Source organism: Metarhizium brunneum, chromosome 4 (assembly GCF_013426205.1).
Source record: "Metarhizium brunneum chromosome 4, complete sequence".
Classification (NCBI taxonomy): domain Eukaryota; kingdom Fungi; phylum Ascomycota; class Sordariomycetes; order Hypocreales; family Clavicipitaceae; genus Metarhizium; species Metarhizium brunneum.
This window is the reverse complement of record NC_089425.1, coordinates 2,058,142-2,077,229: the sequence shown is the minus strand read 5'-3', so window position 1 is coordinate 2,077,229 and position 19,088 is coordinate 2,058,142. Positions and strand designations below refer to the sequence as shown.

Sequence of the window (19,088 nt, the reverse complement as noted above, 5' to 3'; positions counted from 1 at the left end):
CCGGACCAATAAGACAATGCTATGAACCGTGGACCAAGAACTTTGCCACTGTTGCACCTCATCGCTGTCTGGACAACAACACATTAACACTTTCACGCGCGTTCTGTGTTGCCCAAACGCTGTTTGCACCTCCACGCCTCCATTCATCAGCCGCTAGAGCATCACCTCCGCCTTTGGTAGCGTCCCCAAGAATTACCTCCAGGTCTCGTCTTTGGGAACTAAGCCAGCTCTTGACAAAGGTTGCGGGGTCTTCGCTCAGGGACGAAAAGAACGAATGCTTGGCTTTTGAGACTGCGATGGCTTGTATCAAACGAGCCAGTTGATCATCAAGCACTGTAACATCCTTCAACATCGATGCATATTGTGAATTATTGATCAGAGGTTGTAGTGTATTGCGTAAAGGATCGTCGACAAGAACTTGTACATCGTAGACTGTAGCATGCGGATCTTTATGGAAGTCCTCGTCGACGCGAATCGTATATGGCAAACTGACTGGTGGTAGCGGCCGAAGGTGGTGAGTCACATAATCATTCAACATTGGGATGTAGCCGATATCGCCTCTTCCGACAACCTAACGACGTAAAGATCAATAAATGGCAATCGGATATAATAGGCTAATAGTCTCACCTTTCTCAAGAGTTCATCGCAGCGGAAGTTCCTTTTTTCTTCATCCTCTTGAAGGTTCCAAAATCTGATGTACTCCCATAGGGCTGCGACTGCCTCTTGCAGTGTCGCCTCAGACATGTCAACAACCTCAGCTAATTCGGGGCTTAGTTGATGCCGTTCAGGAGACTCATGCCGGTGCAAGTGAATCATGACGTTGATGTTTTCATCACCGTTTCTCTTGAACGTGAGCTCATCGAAATCAGAGGCGGAGGCTGTGCTACTCCCAGATTGAGTTTTTGACGTAGATTCTGGTTTTTTCCATTCAACATTCTGTGCTCCTCCGTTCCGAAAGCGAGAGGAATCGAAGTCAACAGATAGTGACTTGAAGAAATGAGAGAACCGATAGGTCGCAGAAGCTGTGGAAGCTGTGGAGCTGGTTTGATTCTCTTGGGATTTATCTGCCACCTCTCTGTTATGTGACAAAGCATTTGATGTCATCTTCCCATCGCCGACGCCTGGTTGCCTATTGCCGTGTTCGTCGTGATCTAGCAAACGACCTTCAATCTTGACGCGAAATGATGCTTCCATATTGGATGTGAAATCAAAAGTGTCAACATTTAGCCCAGCGCCCTGCCAAGATTGATCTTCAACCGTATTGCTAATCCATATTCGAAGTGTTTTGGAGAGCTGAAAGTCCTGTTAGCAAGGTGTGGGTGGACACAAAGTATGGAATCAGCCTTTTGAACATGGTATTTTCTATCACATACCTTGTTGTTATTTCGGTTACATGCCTCGGAGACATCAAGACGTTTGCGAGTTATCGTAGCGTCAAGAGTTCTTTCAACATCTCTCAGTGCTTTATATCTCTGAACCGCTTCTTGGTTGACGATGCTGTCTTCTACTCCCTCGGGAATGTTCTTATCGGTAGGCTTGCGGCTTCGGCGTCTCGCAAGCTCGTGGGCGTGAGCTTGCGCTTGCTGTTGCTGGGCAATCTGGGCTTGCGTTAATGGCACAGAGGGATGGGGACCAGACGACATCATTGGCCCTAACAGAGGTTAGTCGTTCGCATTTTGGCGGCAAGGGTCGGAAGTGCGCGCTCTTACCTATCCCTCCCCGACGCTGATTTGCAGCATGAGGAGAGCGTTGGGGGACTTGCTGTGCGTAGTTGCGATATTGGGGCTGCATTGTGACGTCGGGTTGGTGAATTACCACTAGATATCCAATGGTCGTACAATAATACTGTTTCGTTGCAATGACTTCTGAGCGTGTCTGCATCGCGAATGATTTGAGCCCCACGTGATCCATCACATGACCAAGCACAATGCTAACAAATTCCAACAATGGTGAAAAGGTAACATTTTTTCTACGCAAGCTGTAATTATTAATTATGGCTACGAGACTGCAAGTACTCTGTGAAAGAGTTATGAAGAGAAACCTGCGAGTCATCGGTTTACATGCGATGTATAATGATTAGATACCGCGAATTTTGCTTCGTTTTACTTGGAGCATAATCATTGGTAAAGGAAACTTGCCTACCCAGTATATACTACAGATGCAGTAATGAACAGGCTTTCAAAGGAATGTACACCGCAAAATTCTCGCCCATAAAAAGTTTATCTTTTCTCCCATCCTCCCTTTACTTCCCCGCTCGCGCCCCGGCTCTGGTCCCCTACTGATGATTAGATACTTAGCTCAAGGTAAACATGAGACGACGGCAGAATTGCGCGAACCTACTGGAACTACTCATTTTAGCGAGAGTAGTAGTATGATTTTCTCTATGAGCAACGAATTTCAGTCCCGTAATCAAGGGGAAACAATGACTCGAATATTCCTGTCTAAATGCTAAGACTCATTCTAATCCACTTCTTCAAGGAAACAGCGGACCATGAAATCTGATATCATATGGACAAGTATTTACCATGCTTAGTTGCGTGTGAGCATTTTCCTGTATGTACGGACCAATCCCCTTGACTTGTCTTAAAACAAGTAGGGAAAGACCGAAGACAGAGAACACGGCCGCCGACCCATACTAATACGAACAATGATAGAAAAGAATACCTTATTTGTACGCCTCGCTGACAATGCCATGATTATGTCTACTCTTCGGACAGTAAATGATAAGACCGAATGTGTAACTGCTCAAATGACCAAAAAAGAGGACAAGACAACTGATGACAAGACCAAGGATGGCAGTAGTTATTGTACAACTGCGGATTGGAAACTTTAAAATGCACACCGCGAATCAACCAAGCCTAAAATGCAGACCCCAATCCGTTTCGAGACTGTCTTTTGCTGAATCGGTTTCGTTTCGGTGTGAAATCATCGTGGCTAGGTTGGGTTTTACTCAAATGATTGCGCCCGCCTCGGTCATGAGTAGTATGGTTATCCGCATGTTGGACTCTACTACCCAAGGTGCTAGACGGGCTAGATACAGTCGAGGACATGTCCCCGAATGGGCCATCATTGCGTTGAGCATTTGCACTTTGGGACAAAGCCATATCTTTTGCTTTGTCGAGGCATTCGACCCACTCCTCCGCTGACGGTCGCTCTTCGTCACTGTTTATAGAGGGCTTGCTTTCTTCAAATGTATAGTGATAGCCGGCCTACGGGACGTGTCAATAACGAAACAGGCAGTAGGGGAATGAAAAAACTCACCGTATCAACACACCATACGAGTTGCCCCTTTGCGTCCCGTTGTGTTCTCCAGCATGAATCCGAAGCTAGCAGTGATAATTCTTGCTTTGCCCTCTTCTCCTCGCCCCCTGCAGGAGCCAACACAATGCGACCGCTTGAGGTCACCATTACAAGGCGCTGCCTCTTTTTGGTTGTACTGCCTCCAAAGAAACGTGATAGTTTCTTATGTCCCTCATCGGATCCTTTGCGATGTATACTGTTCGGAAGTGGCGAGGAAACAACCATTAGATCTCCTAATTTCAATATTCGCTCATTGTTCTTTGTTAACACCGGTGACCATTCTATGTCAAGTTGTGTAGGCGGAGGAAGTTCTGTAATAATTCTAGCCGGACGATTCCCTCCACCCGTGGTAGCAGTTTGTGAATGTGGCATAGATCTAGGAAGAGATGCATTGCTGCTTGATGGCCCAGCACCAGAGAAGCCATTTAATTGAATGATATTTGGCTCCTGAGCGGGTGGGACATACGGTCGTAGCCTCGGCGCTTTTGCTCGCCATAAACTTTTTCCAAACTGCTGTCCATCAAAAAACTCATGGTTCTTGATATGCTCTATCGTCAACCTTCTTGCCGGATCCAAGACTAGGCACCTCTCAACAAGATCACGCGCTGGAATTGGAAATCCCGGTGGAAAGTCGTACTCAAGGTTAACAATCTTCTGAAAAGTAAGATACTCGCTGCCTGCCTTGAACGGCGGCCTGCCTGCAAATAGTTGGTAAATGATGCATCCAAAAGCCCATAGATCGCTAGCCTTCCCTGCGCTTTTATGTGTAAGCAGCTCAGGGCTAACGTACTCTGCTGTGCCGACAAAGGATGCAGCACGGCGGTCTTCCTCGGCATCCCGTAGCGGCCGACCTTGTATATCGCTGCGATTAACAGAGCCCGTGTCGTTGCTTTCCTGAGGGTCGCCGAGAAGCTTTGCAGTACCGAAATCGGTGATCTTGACATGCATCTGGTCATCCAACAACACGTTCTCAGGCTTCAGATCGCGATGAATCACCCCGCGAGAATGCATGTAGTCAATAGCGTCCAGTATTTGTGCGCCATAAAACCTGACGCAATCCACATCAAACGTTCCAGTCTTTTTCAATACCCCTAGCAATTCTCCGCCATTGCACAGATCAAGTACATAGTATAGCGAGGTTTCGTCTTGAAATGTGTAATAGAGCCGCACGATCCCGGGATGCTCCGTCAAACGGTTGAGGGTATTCTTTTCAATGTTCACATATTTGATCTTCTTCTCCTTGATTATATGCCTCTTTTCGAGGACTTTGATAGCATACTCTTTCAGAGTCTGCCGGTCGGTGGCCAAGTATACTGTGCTGTACGAGCCCTCCCCCAAGATGCGGCCGAAGGAAAAGTCTCGAACGCCCTTTTTGATTTGTCGGACGATCATGCGGCCGTTGCTGTCCACTTCACGGCGAATACCGACAGCTGCACCCCGATCCTTCCAGTCCTCGCTGGATTGATGCGATGATCCTTGATCTATTGCTACTCGGCTCAACGCAGAGCTGGGCGAGGTGGAGAAGTGATTCCCCAAACTCCTTGAGCTTTCGCGCATCGGAACTCCGTATCCGGATGAGATTTGTGTCTGTTCTTTTTGTATCGATGGAGGGATGCGTTGGTTGTCTAGCAGACTATCACCTCGAGCTGAAGCACCTGTTGAGGGGTCATCCATACCAAGTAAGGGAATGGAAATGCTAGAGCTTGGCCGTCCAATTTCGATGGCTTGTTCCTTATTATGGAGACGACTATACTCTTCCGGTCCTGTCTGCATTGTATCGGTATCATGGTCGGCGTCGTTTGTACCCGAGATTCTCAAATTTGGTTCGTGAGCGTTTAGGCCAGAGGCAGGGAGTGCACCATTGCTGGCCTCATCGGGGTTGGCTATTCGCAGTCCGCCAAGAGCCCGAGAGAGACTTAAGTCTCCATTCATGGTGAGTTGTGTCAGAGCCTCTAGCCTGGTCCTCTTGAATTAAACGAGGACGCTTTCCAGGTGAGTTGGAAGGGAATCTGGTGACGGGTCTTGGTGACGTGTGTCTGCAGTACTTCGAGCGTCGGAGCGACTTGCTTGTTGCCTTACCTAATGAGGCTGGTGCGCGGCAAAGCGCGAGGCTCAGTTGTCCCATCGCACCTGGCAACCCCTCTGCGAATCACATTGCCGCGTTGTGTGACTACGTTCCATGGCATTATAGAAGGAAATCCACGAACGGCGAGTCCACTGCATTCTAGGATCAATCCCTTGAAGAAACCCATGGCTTTCGGTGCAGGAGATGCTGCCGGCTTTTCTCAGCTGGTTTCAAATATAGGTATAGCTAGCGTAAGACACCTACAATGCACGCCTTCTACCTGTGGCTAATGACTGACATGGCAAAGGTGATGCTTTAGAGAGAAGCTACATCAAGCTTTGGGTTCCTTGCTACTGCGTCCTGAATTCCATGCATTTGTATCTTTCAACATGCGGCGATGCTGTTAGTTTTCCAGGGCTGTGACTCAGTGCCTAATGCCGACGTCTGTTATAGTTGCAAGTGTTCTCATCTAGCAGTTCTTCTTGCATGCATATAAAATAAAGGTGAATCTGATTTAGGCTAAAAATACATCTCGCAAAAATTATTGCGATACTTTCGCTGGAAAAACGAGCGAAAGGCCATGCTAATACCCAGGACACAAGGTGAAGCTCTCGTCATTAATCCATTACCATCGCCGAATCTGGGACATTACTCTGTCGGTCGCCTCCTGCCATGAGACCAAGCTCTGGGCCCTCAAAGCTCGGTGGGGATAGCTGTAAGTTTTGGAGTGCTCCCTCAGCCGTTCGGCTAACCAACCGACCCTGACGCAGATTCTCGGTGAAAAGGTAGTAGCCATCGGATGCTTCGACGAGATAGGATTGGAGGCCTTTGCTCTCTAAACAAATACTGACTTTCGATAATGCAAAGTTGTTTTCGATAAACCTGGCCCAGCCCCGGGCAGCAGCTTGGATATGTTCCTCACTACTCAATTTTCTCCAGCCAATACCAAGATGAATCGTAAAGTTGTCGATCCTCAAGGTGTCGTCACCAACAGGTCTTTGGTGGCAAGAATTCGAGGACGTTGGTGATATGGTGGTTCTTTGCAGTGATGCCTGGCATAGATCATAATCTAGACGTTGTGACTTGTGGCTCCGTATTTTATGTTGACTAGCTTCGTTTCGGCATCTCGCTTCGTGTTCTGGAGCATTCTTCTCTTCCAACCACGTGCCGGATTGGTTAGAAGCATCCGCGACAAAGCCTTTGTCAGGCTTTATCGAAATCATCTGTTCGCCGTATACCCTATATTCCTGGGAACCTCGGGTTACTACGTCTTGCGAATCCGGTTCTAGGTTTATCGATGCCTCATCACGAGAGCGTTTCCGTCCCGCAGATCGTACGGGGGGAATTAGGGCTGACGGTGCAGTGTTGAGTGACATTGGCAACGGGTGATATCGCCCAAAGGTGCCTGCAGAGAGCTGTGTCTGATAGTGCGGCTGCGGGGGGATTGCAAGTACTGGGGAAGCGGTAGAGTATTGTCGGGCGAAATTGGCCATAATTGGTGAAGGGTTAGGCAAGAAGACGTGATCTTGGTGAAGCTGGAGCTGCTAATGTTAATATCAGTACGCAAAACGTTTGAACAAACCGCAAAAATAGCTTGATATTGCTGAGGCGCGTAGTTCGGATTCAATGTGTGGTAGACCAAGTAATTTGAAAACCAAAGAACAGGCAGAAAGGTGTGTCGACGGCGAGAGGATGGACGCCGCTGAAGAATTCCAAGGCAATCAAATTGCTCAATATTCGATTTTATAGTGCAAAGAATCTTCTAAGAAATATAGAGACGTCATATAGTTTCTTTGACTGGTCAAAGTTGTGCGCAATGGACGCGCAGGAACTGGTGGTTGGGTGTACAGACAATTGGTCTTGGTGAGGATGCAGGAGGGAGGTTACTGCGCAACGCTGCGTTGCAACTGGGGCTTGTTAAAGAACTTGAGGATGTACAATCCTAACCAGCCAGTGAAAAGCCATGGCAGAACGGGTCGCCAGACCTCAGCGGGTTGATGTGATTTCATTCGTCCGTTTTCGTGGATGATGGTCTGGACTACACTTGGCAGTAGTACCTGATGGAACAGTAAGGATTGACGTGCTTAGCGGGCACCGATAAAGTGTCGTGGTTGGCTGATTTCCTCGACTTGGAAGCTCACAGGGCTTAGTCATAAGTGCTAGCGCGACTCTGTGGGTCAGGCTGACACCTGCCGAGGTACCGGATGAGTCGTCTTTGGGAGACCCGGTATGAGGTACACACATAGAAGATACCTCGTAGGAACTAGTCGAATACTCTTTTTTCTTTTTCCTTTTTTTCTTCTTGTTGCAAAAACCAGGGGTACTCGGTCGTTCCTGGGGTGGGTACTGGAGTTATTGGCTGGGGATGATGGAGCCACGGGAATGAACTCAGTCAAGTCAGTTTAATGATCCAGAGTCTGATAAATTAAGTACCTAGGTAGTAGGTAGGTACCTAGGTAGTCAGGCCAGGTTGGAGTGACAGGATCTTCCAGCATCCGCTGACTTGGTAAATAATTTGATCAAATAGCCCTGCCAGTGTGCTCCTCTAAGAAAACCTACCTTCCCTCCAACTACCTACGTTAGGAGCAGAGAGCATTGATGGGCTTGTTGTCACGTCGATCAACAGCCTCCAAATCTAGTGTATTAAGTACCTGGGGTAACACGAAGGTAGCCAGGCTGCGGAGCTTCGATCTTGGCTAGCGATGGTTGGGACACTCTGGTTGGTGGGTGACAGACTCCTGACCCATAAGACCCGACTCATCCAGGTTGCTCACTTGAGCACATACTCCCCATGATGACGACCTGGTCAACTCCATAGAGCCTCTCTCAATTCATTATTGTTCTGTCACGCATAGATTTTTGTTGTATACTTCAGCACTGGACATCGAGTCCACGAGTAGCGTATCTCGATACCCTTGGTCATCATCTTACTCACGACGACCTGACCTCGGCTGCACCAGACTTGGCTATACGCAACATTCTATTCAACCTTGGCTGCTGGACACTCGTCCTCTTGATACCACCGCCATGACTAAAGTCAGCCAGCTATTTTTGTTGGCGGACCACATCAAGCTTTCACTCCTAGAGCGCCAGCGTGCGACCAGTCTTCATTTGGACAGTGACAGTCAAGATGGACATATATCCCGGTCGCTGGATCAGTTCCGTTCAGGTCTCGCGTCTCTTGAACAAGAGCAGTCTCAACATGAGCAAGAAAGGGATACTGAGTAAGATTCCGACACCCCGGGTAAGGTAGGTGAAGTTTGCCTCTGTGCTAACTCAGTTATTGTTTCTCACCAGGTCGGCGAACTCTCTAGCGACTCTGCGTCGGCAGCTGGAGGACTTGACGGCTCAGTTCCACGGCTTTACCAGCGCTTCCATAGAACACACTCTCACCGTGCCAAACTCAAATGAGTTAGCAGAAGACTTTTCCCATGCATCCTCTCGAGGAGCAAAAACCGTTCGCTTCAGTGATTCTCCATTGGCGCCAACAGAAGAGCCGCTAGGACCGTACCGAGACGACCCAGCGATAGATTCGGCCGGATATCGTGATCAAGCTGCTGAAATGACAAATAAACAGTTGCATCAGTACCACTCGCAGATTCTAGATGAACAAGATGAACAACTCGACCGCCTGGGAGAGTCGATCGGTCGTCAAAGAGATATCAGTATTCAAATCGGAGACGAATTGGACAGTCATGTGGCAATATTGGATGAAATGGATACCACTGTTGACCGTTATCAAGGCCGTTTAGACCGAGCTAAAGGCGCACTAGGAAAAGTAGCGAAGGGAGCTGGAGAAAATAAGCAGATGACTGCCATAGTCGTGCTCATCATCATCTTGATATTATTAATTGCGATTTTGAAATAGAGAACTGGCCGATCCGACTCCGCTACTTGCTACTTGCTAAGAACAAGCTGCTTCGCCTGTATGCTGTGGTATTTGGGTGGGTTCTGAATGTTCGTGGGTTTTGAGTTCGAGTCCGTTGCATTGTGCGTCGGTGCGTTGTTTGCCACTTCCTCCCTTCCCCCCTTTTATTTTGTTACATAGTCCACCATAGCCCTACCCACGGCCAGGCATAGCTGCAATTCGACACCCGTTGTTAGTTGACATTACTTAGTAGTTTCGGGATACATATTCCCTTTGTTGAACCACTTCTCTGATCTATTGCCGTTTCATGTTCTCAAAATCCGGACAGGGTTCAGACCACACAGCACAAAGCTAGAGTGCAACCTAAGAGTGTCAACGAATCACATCCCCCTCCTTTATGATTCCTTGCAAATCCTCGAGAATATCGCTGCCACCAAACATCCTAGACCGGGTCACTGCTCTACTTCCTTCCGTTGACCAGACTTCATGAAACTTAACGGTTTTATCGCTGGACGCAACGATGATACACTCATTAACAGCGCTCGGGTTTCTATTGGATGCCTTCGATTCTTTTAGAATACAAGGGTAGGGAACGGCATGGAGAGCGCGTAAATCATCATCCCAAGGGATGGCTGCAATTTGCGAACAGTCGGGCCAGCTAAATACAGCAACCCTGTATGGGTGCTCTGGGTGAGTATAACCGAATGTGGCGGCTATTTCTCGTTTTGTATTTGACCAAATTAGAGATGTGACCTGGGCTGCGACGGAAATGGTGGCAAGCGATGATCCAGAAACTGTGTGGAAGAAGTGTATGCACTTGTCATTCGAGCCGCCGCCTGTAGCCACCAGTTCCTGAAGCCATGGACAGAATGCAATAGCCTTAACAGCTGCTTGATGAGTCCAAACCTGACTCTGACATCCGGTAAGAAGGTTTCGAACATTCGTTTGTGCGGTTATAGGCATCCTAAGGGATCCTCCAACAACTGTGGGAAAGGACCCTTGACCATTTTCCCTGCCAAGAGAGGATGGCGAGACGCTAGGAGTCGTCTGCATCTGAATCAAAGTGTCGACGATGCTGCTAGGGTACGGACTGTATGCGTCGTGATCATCTGGGTGCAAACCAAGATGTTGAGGCGCTAGGACTTCGTTCACGTCAAGAAGAGAACACAGGTTATCGTTGGCCCCCGAAGCGAACAAATCTCCATTTGGCGACCATGCTAGACCGCAAATTTGCTGGCTGTGTATCGAAATTCGGGTTACCAGGGATATCGAGCCAGGCCAATTATCACTTATGTTTTCTGATGCCATTGGCCACTCAACTAAGTAATAATACAAATCTCCGCGTTCATCTCCCACAACAAGGTCTTCTGTTGTTACCAGAGTATTTGGGTTGAGAGGATTGCTAGAAAATCGCAATGTCGAACAAGGGCGCCAACTGAGACAAGCGACTGAATATGATTGTTGTATTTCAAACCGAGGAGTTGTTTCCAGGAGTGACATCACGATGAATGTTCCGTTTGATCTTCCGGCTGCAAATAAATTCTTGTTACCTTCCACGGAAGAGAATGATATCGATGTGAGCCACGTCCCATCTTGCTGAGAGCCATTGACGGAACGAACTCCTTCCTTATCGGACCACGTATATATGATGTTACCCAGACCTATAGCAAGGGTTTGACAACTGGATGAATACGCAAGAACTGAGCAGTAAAAGTCGTCTCGCAAATTAGGAGCATCTAGAACTCTGTAAAAGCAGATTAGCCAAGCCGACAGTCACAAGCCACGATGGCAGGGCACTAGTACTTGAATGGTGCTACGGGAAGAGATCTTGTACTGCCTCGCGAGGCATTGACTAAGTGCACGTTAGCTCAGGGCAAATAGAATTGTAATACTTGGAGTTTACGGGATCCTAGAGCGCTAGAGTTCCCAGGAAGCGTGGCTTCTTTCGATCTACCAGAGAATGTGCCCATTGCGGAATCACCCAAAGGGATTGCGGAAGAAGCACTTGAAGGCTCCAGATTGAAATCTAGGATTTTGCGGAAGAAATTGATGTTGAGAGCAACACCAAGGCTGTTTTGAATTCTCTCGTGTTCGGATTTCTGACGTCTTCCCGCGAACGGTCGCTTGAGAGACTGTGCATGAGCATTTGTTGGCCTGTGAACTAGGCTGCCCTCCGTACTTGACTCGGATACAATTTGTGAATAAGGCCAGAGATCGGGTGGTAATGTGAGACCATGTCCAAATAAAGGGAAGACCCGTTGGAAGTGTCCTTGATTGTACTTTTTCAGCCCCTTCAGATATCCGAAAGACAGGGTTGTGGTAATCTTACCCGTTCGACTGCTGGTGCCGATATCTGGAGATGGCTGAAAGCTAAGCAGTGAATACACTATTGACAGTGTTTGGTGTAGATGAAAGCTTCTCAACACCGGACAAACGCCAGCTCTCATTGCCCTCTCTGTCCGAGACAGCGTGTCTGGCTCTTTATTGGTTCGGTATCGTTCTGAACATGGAGTCGAATAGTTTCTGATCGGAACAAATCGGTCGACTCTCGCAAACGTTAGCCCAGAGTTGAAAAATTGTCTTCTAAAAACCTTGCATTCTATTTCCCTGTCGACACGTTTAATAGCTGGTGACCATTTGAGTGTCAAGGAATGTTTGTGCAAGGTGGGATGCGAAGCGTTGCTTTGGACGGTTTCGCTTGCCCTGGATGAAGCTTGTGCCCTCGAGTTAGTGCTATTTGATGCATTATCGTGTCCAATTCGAGATGTAACTCTACCGTGTCGATTCAGATGCCGTGAGCCACGCAGAGCAGGCAGGAGTTCCCTGCTGTCCAGTCTAAATAATGAACTAGATGGAGAGCCGACGCCAGTAGAGATGCTGGTGTTAAGTGATAAGTTTGCCGTAATCTCTCCGACGGCCTCACTTGAGGAGTTCAAACTGCCTGCATCATCTGCATTTATGGATCGGTAACGCGCAGCCAGTGCATCGTTCTGACTTGATTGCATTTCTGGCGATGATCCTGAGGTCTCGGTTCGAAGTAACAAGTTAGCTCGCCACAACTTGAATCTATACTGTCAGGTAGAGAGATAGCACAGCGTTCTCGATATATCACCAATGAAGAACGTGGTATGCTGACTAGAGCGTCCCGATAGCGAGCCAGAAATAGCACCATGCAGTTGACCAGGCCTGGAACTCTGAACAGCTAGGGGGATACAAGTGCCGATATCACAAATCTCAATTGTGCAACAAGCATACAAAGTCTTTTACTGGATACAGGTAAAAATAAATAATTGCGTTGCTGTAGGAGAGAAGAGGAAGTACTACTGTACGAGTGACGCAGGCCTAAAAACAATTCATTTTCACGGGCTGAAAGCTACCTGCTTTGATGTGGCGGCGTCTGGTCAGGTTGCTGATCAATTGATCGGTCTTGCCAGTTTGAGTATGAACTTGCGTGTTGAAGTCCGGTGCTGCCTACGTGCCTGCATCTAAGTAAAGTACCTAGGTACCTACCTACCTAGTAGTAGTTGCATGTAGTGCTCAGAGACCAGTCAATACTTTGATGCCCCATGTGTTTGTATTGTTGGGAAAGGCACAAGATATCCAATTGTTTCCAGGGCTGAACAATCGAGCGTATTTAAGTAGTCAAGCATAGCCGCACTGTCCTCCCAACTCTTTGAGTATACTCACTAGGAGCATCGACATCTTGATGAGGAGCACCATAATTCGCAATTGCATTGCATCACGCTTTTCAAAACTTTCGGTCACAGGTAAATCTAAACAGCCTTGGGGGAGGTAGAGCGCTGAGAACCTTGTAACCTTGTTCAGCAAGTGACGGGAGTTAGAACCACGGCTATCTGCAGGGCCGATATATATGAAAGTAAAAAATGATTCAGTAAAGCACCGTCTTGGAAACGGCCAAGCATCTATGTACACAGCCTACCGAGGTAGCTAAGACGATGGTTATTTACGAGTATGAAGGGCATATATATACGACGAATTCAGCAGGACCACCCCAGCCAAACTTGGCATGACTCATGCTCAACATTTAATACCATCCTTATCCTACTGGCCAAGAGAGACGGATGCAAGATGGACCCGCAATGATGATAGATGGCACTGAAAATATCACCAGTGTGCTGAGCAAATGGAAAGAGAGAGACAAGGGCCTATGGCCCAGGGTCGTCGGTTATGACACACAAGTCGGCATAAAACTGACCCTAGAAATTGCTTGCGGTGCTGACCCGATTTGTGTGTTGAAAGCTGGCTAGAACTAAGCCATCTGCTTCCTCATATTGTCATATTTGGAGTCAGGGTAGTTGAGTAGATTCTCAGTGGCGTCCGGTTCACCAAGTTTGTTGCTACTAGTCCCAATGAGTGAGTCGGGCCCTTTGCGGTCAGCAGATGCCTCCCAAAACATGCTGCCCCCTAATCCCTTGCTCTTGAGGTAGGTAACCTTTTCTTTGGTAATATCAGGGGTATCATAGGAAATAAGTTCTTGGGTGCGGTTATCGTAGCTGTAGTAACCCTTTGCCACGTCATCATATATAACCGTCGCGCCGGCTTTGGGAAGAACCTTGTAATCCCAGACTCCATTCTCCCAGCTGCCGTCGCCAACACCAGAGAATAGCTTTCCAATTCCATTGGTCTTCTGGAATGATTTTCCATAAATTGGCATGCCAAGAACGATCTTGCTGGCCGGAACACCGCCTTTAATGTAATCATTGACAGCATCATCCGTGTTGAATGGTGTAGCATTAAGGTTGCCCGGATTGGCGTAAAGATTTGCGTTGTGTGCGCTGGAGTTGCTCCATGAACCAGAAAAGTCATAGGCCATCAAATTGATATAATCCAACACCTTTCCGAGGTCGCCAAGGTGCAACTTATTATAGTTGGCAGGGCCAGCCGGAGCGGCAATCGATAGCTGAAAATGGTATCCCTGAGCAAACTTTGCCGCGTATGCGTCGAGTTCATCCCGAACGGCTTGAAGAAGAAGAACCATGTTTGTGGCTTGAACATCGTCGGCAGGGTATTCCCAATCAACGTCAATGCCATCAAAGCCCCAGTCTTTCATAATAGTGACCGCCGACTTCGCAAAGTTGCTTCGAGTGGCTGCCGTCGAGGCCGCGGCTGGGAAGTTCGTTGACCACGTCCACCCTCCAATAGACAACATCGTCTTCATATTACGGTTCGCTTTCTTGAGGAGATATAATTGCTTGACACAGCCATAGACATTGTTACCGACATCATTCCAAGCTTTGAACCCCAAATTAGCCACACAATTCATTCTCAAGCCACGTGAGCATGGGCTTTTAGCCCCTAAATTGGAGGAACTTACAGTCATTTGGGTAGTGCTTGTCTGTGTCAGCCCAAGAATCTCCAGTGTAACTGCAGGGAGTCAGTCAGCCTGATCTCAAGACCAATCAGAATGCCTACATTTTATGAGGTGAGCTTACACGGTGCCGTTATTTGAAAGGTTCAAGAACGAGTACAGAACATGGGATATCTGAGAAGCGGGAAGGTCGGCTGGCTGATAGTTTCGACCGTATATTCCCCTGTCTACTGGTTAGTATCCGACCATAGCATGTCTGATTGCTCTTTGGAATAAATGGCATGTGAGCAAGGATAGCAACAAGATGGACCGGGAAGAAATTACCAATTGGTGAAGTAGACCGCGTTGACGTAACCACCGGCATGTTTTCCGATGACAGTATCAGGAGCTGATACAGGGGTGGCAAGACCGAGAGTGGCCTGCAGAGTGGCGATGATTGCCAGTGACTGAGCAAATAACGACGGCATTTCGTTGACCCGAGTTTATCTCTGTACTGTAATTTGAATAGAAGTGCTTGTCGAATTGATGAAAGAGCCACCAGGGCCGGGTAGAAAAGGGGGGGGGATATGTAGGGAGTGATGTAGTGGTAGCGTGTCTTCCGTAGAACTACCTCGAAGGAATGTGGCCCCTATTTATACAAGACCACGACGACGTTGGCTTCGCAGGTATTCGGTAGTTGATAAGGAAATTGTCTACATGGGTAGCATGGTTGAGGCGAAGAAAGGCTTGCCGTCTCATCTAGCATGGAAGACCATTAGGCAGGTTAGAGAGTGGTGGGAACATGCCACTCATCCATTTCCTTAGCATACCACTGGTTACTGGGCAATGCTGATCTCGTGATAGTCTTGACTGGGATAGGAGGCCTACCTGGCTGGTAGGCTCGCCCTGGGCTGAGACAGTACTCATCATTCGGCTCGGCAACGTTGCTGATGCGCTCAATTGAAAAATACCGACTCACTAATTGACCACACGTAGCCTATTCGTGGCTACCTGAGTAGTTGGTGCAGTCCATAAAAGGATACTTCTCTCATTTCCGTACAGCCATTTGCAGCTGGGAGCATCGCAGCAAGCGCTCCACCTTGGCACGTTTGGCGATGAACAGGACGACGCATGAGCAATGGACAGGAAGTGACAAGATGTCAAAAGTACGCACTACACCCCAGTAACCAAGTTCCGTGCTCCATGCATGTGTGCAAAAACCTCACATGAGACGGTAAAGATGGTGGGGGAGGTTCCAGAGGGCGGGTTGTGAAGCTGTGCAGAAACTACAAAGCCCACATGAAGTCTGAAGCTTGCGCATGCTGGTATTGACGGAACATGGGCTGGTTGAAGATGATTTCAAGTCTCGCACCAGATTCAGCGCCAGTGGCCCCCACCCTAGGTTCAATTTTGTATCTGGGATGAGAAGGAGCTATCACGGCGTCCTGCTGCTGGTGGTCAGAACTACCATTCGCCCATATTAAAGAATGACTGGGGAACGTCGTCGTTATCTCTTTAGCTGCCCAATGGCTCGTGGGGCTTCCTCTGCCATGTAGTTTTCTTAGGTAACCGAGTCTTCATGAGCCATTGGGCAGCTAAAGAGATAGACCTGGTTTACTGTAGTGGAGCCGCACGCCCCTTTTGTTAGGGACGCTTCTCACCAAGTGCAATCATCATGGGATGTTATCTGTATGTAGTAATCGAGCGCTTAATTCCGTCATCTTCAGAGCTTCGTATCATCCAACTGTCTAGGCAGGTAGGTAGAATCCGAAAGCGTCCACTCATTTGCTAGGTATGTCTGGTCTGGTCTGGTGACCAGTCAATACCAACCTTGGTAGTTGGGGGCTCTGAGAACCACGGGACAAATATGAACCTTGCATCAAATCACCCAACCCTCCCGCGTGCCACCACCTAATCTTATCTTTGGTCCCCATCTGACCCCCGCCCTGGAACCTGTCCGGACCTCTGTATTAGAGCCTTGAACCCGGATGACAGTCCTTCAATAGCCAGAAAACCGCCGCATGAATTAATTTAATGAGCTAGCACATGCAGGTCTGGCGACTAGTGCCAATGGGTTGCTGTCATGTCCCATGTGTGCTCAACGGCCATCTGCTTTATGCGTGCCCCTTCCGCTCCTAGCTAGACCTTTCTTAAAGGATCGGTTTTGGATGCCACCGCCAGAGAAACCGGCATGTTGCCAATGTGTGCTTTCGAAGCCAACCAGCTTAGCCGATATTTGTTTATTGTCTCCTTACTAATGTGGCAAGTAGTCAAGAAACTGCAGCATACAATACATAACCGACCGCCATTTCTCATGCTGCCTAAGTACCTAGGTATGTAGTATGTGCATTACTTCTCTTTTACTCCCCGGCCCTCGGTGGGCCTCTGCTTCTTCTACTGCTTCAGCATGAGCCAGTGTTTGGGAAATAGCTACCTAGGTATGTAAGCAATAAATGTAAACTACCGTCCCCTGGACATAGAGAAGGGACGTGGAAATAACGAGAGTAGCATGAGTTCTAACTCTAGCTTGAATATTGAGTAAATGGGAAAGGGCTTCCCGTATTTGGTGCTTTAAATGCTACTGATACAATGCATTTTGTTGGGAGCTTGGCGACGGGAAACTCTTCCCAAGCACCCTACGCCGAAGGAATTGGTACTTAGCATGTCATAGATTAGCGTGTGTGATATATGGCGGTTTCTCTCTATTTTTTCCCCATTTGCCCTTTTCACTCGCTTGTCTCTTGGTGTGTTTACATGCCCACGATGTAGCACAACTATTATACGATAGTGTAAAAGTCTGTGCTTGCACGATACTTGTATCATGCTTGTATTAATATTTGTCTCAAGAGGGAAATAAAAAAAAAGTTAATAAAAATCTAATAAACTAAATAAAAACTCTCACGAGTTGTCTTAAAATAGCTGTGCTGTCACCAGAACCAGGGGCCGCGCGCGTAGTAGTAGGTATCAATGCCGCACTTGACTTATTAGCCACTCCCCACCGTATATAGTCGTGCCCGCCTTTTAAAAATTAACCGTTGCTCAACTTAAATCTGATAACTTTTAATACCGCGATGGCTGTATCTCTTTGAAAGTCAAGCACCTTATGGGGGCCCCGCTGCCCCACGGATGGTGGTGGAACAAGGCCAATACCAAGTAGTAGCAGCATAGTGTAATTAATATAATATAACTCCTTATACTTAACAGGGATATTAATATAATTTATATTACTTGAGTTATAAGTAAAAAAAAGTACCGTTTAACCGTTATTATCCTATTAGCTATTGACCCCTAGGCTTGGCACCCCACAAGGTGCTCGACCTTCAAAGAGATTTAAGGATAATTTCCTGAATTTCCGGCGACCATTCTGCCGCTGCTTGCACTGTGGGCTGTCTATCTACCTGTCCAGGACTATCGCGAGGTCGTCTCCATTGTTGCGTCGCGACTCGTTTAACTAGCTCAACTTACTTTTTTGTGCGCTAGATGCTCAGATTAACTAGGGGACTGCATGAATAACGATTTTCTGCCGCACAAATAATAGCACAACTCGTTACATCATCCCTAAGTACATAAGTAGTTACATACCTAGGTACCTATCCATCATGTGGTTGTTGGGCTTGTGGAACGTGGCTCTGGGAGGCAAGGTTGAGGAATTGATCAAATCCCAGGGCGTCAATCTCCGTCCGAACTTCAAATGTTAAGTATTGACCCATCAGTGGGGTCTGGCGTCACTACGGCCAGGGCCTGCATTGAGGCACGTGGGACCACTAGGTGTCGAGTCCGGTAGCTATCAGCGCCGCCACCCAAGAAATCCCGACAACCCCCACGCCCCCCCCAATAAACCCTCTCCCCGGGCAGTCTCTGGGCTGTGATCATTTCTCCGAGCTTCCTTGCAACGTTACCAGGTTGTGCATAAACGAAAAGGGTAGCTCAGTTGTTGGACCTATCGTACTTGATCCGGTCTTCATGCCTATGACTCCTAGAGGCCCCGGCCCTCCCCGGCAAAAGCATTGTTGAGGGTTTAATTTAATTACCCAACCAATATCATCCACAATGGTCTTTCAAATTTTCTACCTGGCACAGACGGAACTCGTCAAATTCTTGCTCCGAAGTTGTCGAAAGTGAGTTTACCATCTGCATATTTCAGGTCACATATTAAGAGGCTCTCGACTCATCTGAAACCATTGATAGAGGGTGAGACTGTTCGCCAGTGCCTTGAAAGTAGGGCTTGAGAATCGACCGCACATGGCACTTTCATCCGACCTCATCTATTGTGGCGGCCGAACCCGTGGTAACGGGCCATCGCCAGCGAAATGCCAGTGGGAGATCACTCAACATAATTAAATAACGGTATTAGCTGTATCCATGAACTTCTTCGAGGACATCTAGATGTAGAGCAGATTTATGAAGCCCTAGTTGAGTATACCCCTATCAAGGACAGGTTGACAATTAAGATGCTCCAGGAGGCAGCAAGGCGCCTACCACTTTGATGAGCCCGGTTCCCAGTCATTGAGTAAGCTCGATTTAGATTGCCAAAGACACTTCGAGCA

General features: G+C 47.9%; 5 protein-coding genes across 5 annotated transcripts; 1 reads left to right on the top strand and 4 right to left on the bottom strand.

Annotated features, from left to right (window-relative positions):
* Nucleotides 1-58: 58 nt before the first annotated feature.
* ssr3 (SWI/SNF and RSC complexes subunit ssr3) lies at nt 59-1,791 on the bottom strand (the record flags this gene model as incomplete). Its single annotated transcript, XM_014690291.1, has 4 exons — nt 59-571; nt 628-1,293; nt 1,374-1,651; nt 1,710-1,791. 4 exons carry the CDS (start codon nt 1,789-1,791, stop codon nt 59-61), a joined length of 1,539 nt encoding a protein of 512 aa, XP_014545777.1.
* A 1,067-nt stretch (nt 1,792-2,858) lies between these two features.
* On the bottom strand, nt 2,859-5,232 carry ksg1 (Serine/threonine-protein kinase ksg1; the record flags this gene model as incomplete). The annotated part of the gene is made up of 2 exons (XM_014690292.1): nt 2,859-3,209; nt 3,262-5,232. The coding sequence occupies 2 exons, from the start codon at nt 5,230-5,232 to the stop codon at nt 2,859-2,861; spliced, it is 2,322 nt and encodes a 773-aa protein (XP_014545778.1).
* Nucleotides 5,233-5,982: 750 nt separating this feature from the next.
* G6M90_00g072830 (uncharacterized protein) lies at nt 5,983-6,858 on the bottom strand (the record flags this gene model as incomplete). Its single annotated transcript, XM_014690293.1, has 1 exon — nt 5,983-6,858. One exon carries the CDS (start codon nt 6,856-6,858, stop codon nt 5,983-5,985), a length of 876 nt encoding a protein of 291 aa, XP_014545779.1.
* Nucleotides 6,859-8,392: 1,534 nt separating this feature from the next.
* Nucleotides 8,393-9,233, top strand: G6M90_00g072820 (uncharacterized protein; the record flags this gene model as incomplete). The annotated part of the gene is made up of 2 exons (XM_066130973.1): nt 8,393-8,589; nt 8,663-9,233. The coding sequence occupies 2 exons, from the start codon at nt 8,393-8,395 to the stop codon at nt 9,231-9,233; spliced, it is 768 nt and encodes a 255-aa protein (XP_065987086.1).
* Nucleotides 9,234-13,503: 4,270 nt separating this feature from the next.
* On the bottom strand, nt 13,504-15,029 carry chit1_1 (Endochitinase 1; the record flags this gene model as incomplete). The annotated part of the gene is made up of 4 exons (XM_014690295.1): nt 13,504-14,486; nt 14,569-14,618; nt 14,687-14,785; nt 14,887-15,029. 4 exons carry the CDS (start codon nt 15,027-15,029, stop codon nt 13,504-13,506), a joined length of 1,275 nt encoding a protein of 424 aa, XP_014545781.1.
* Between the last annotated feature and the right edge of the window lie 4,059 nt (nt 15,030-19,088).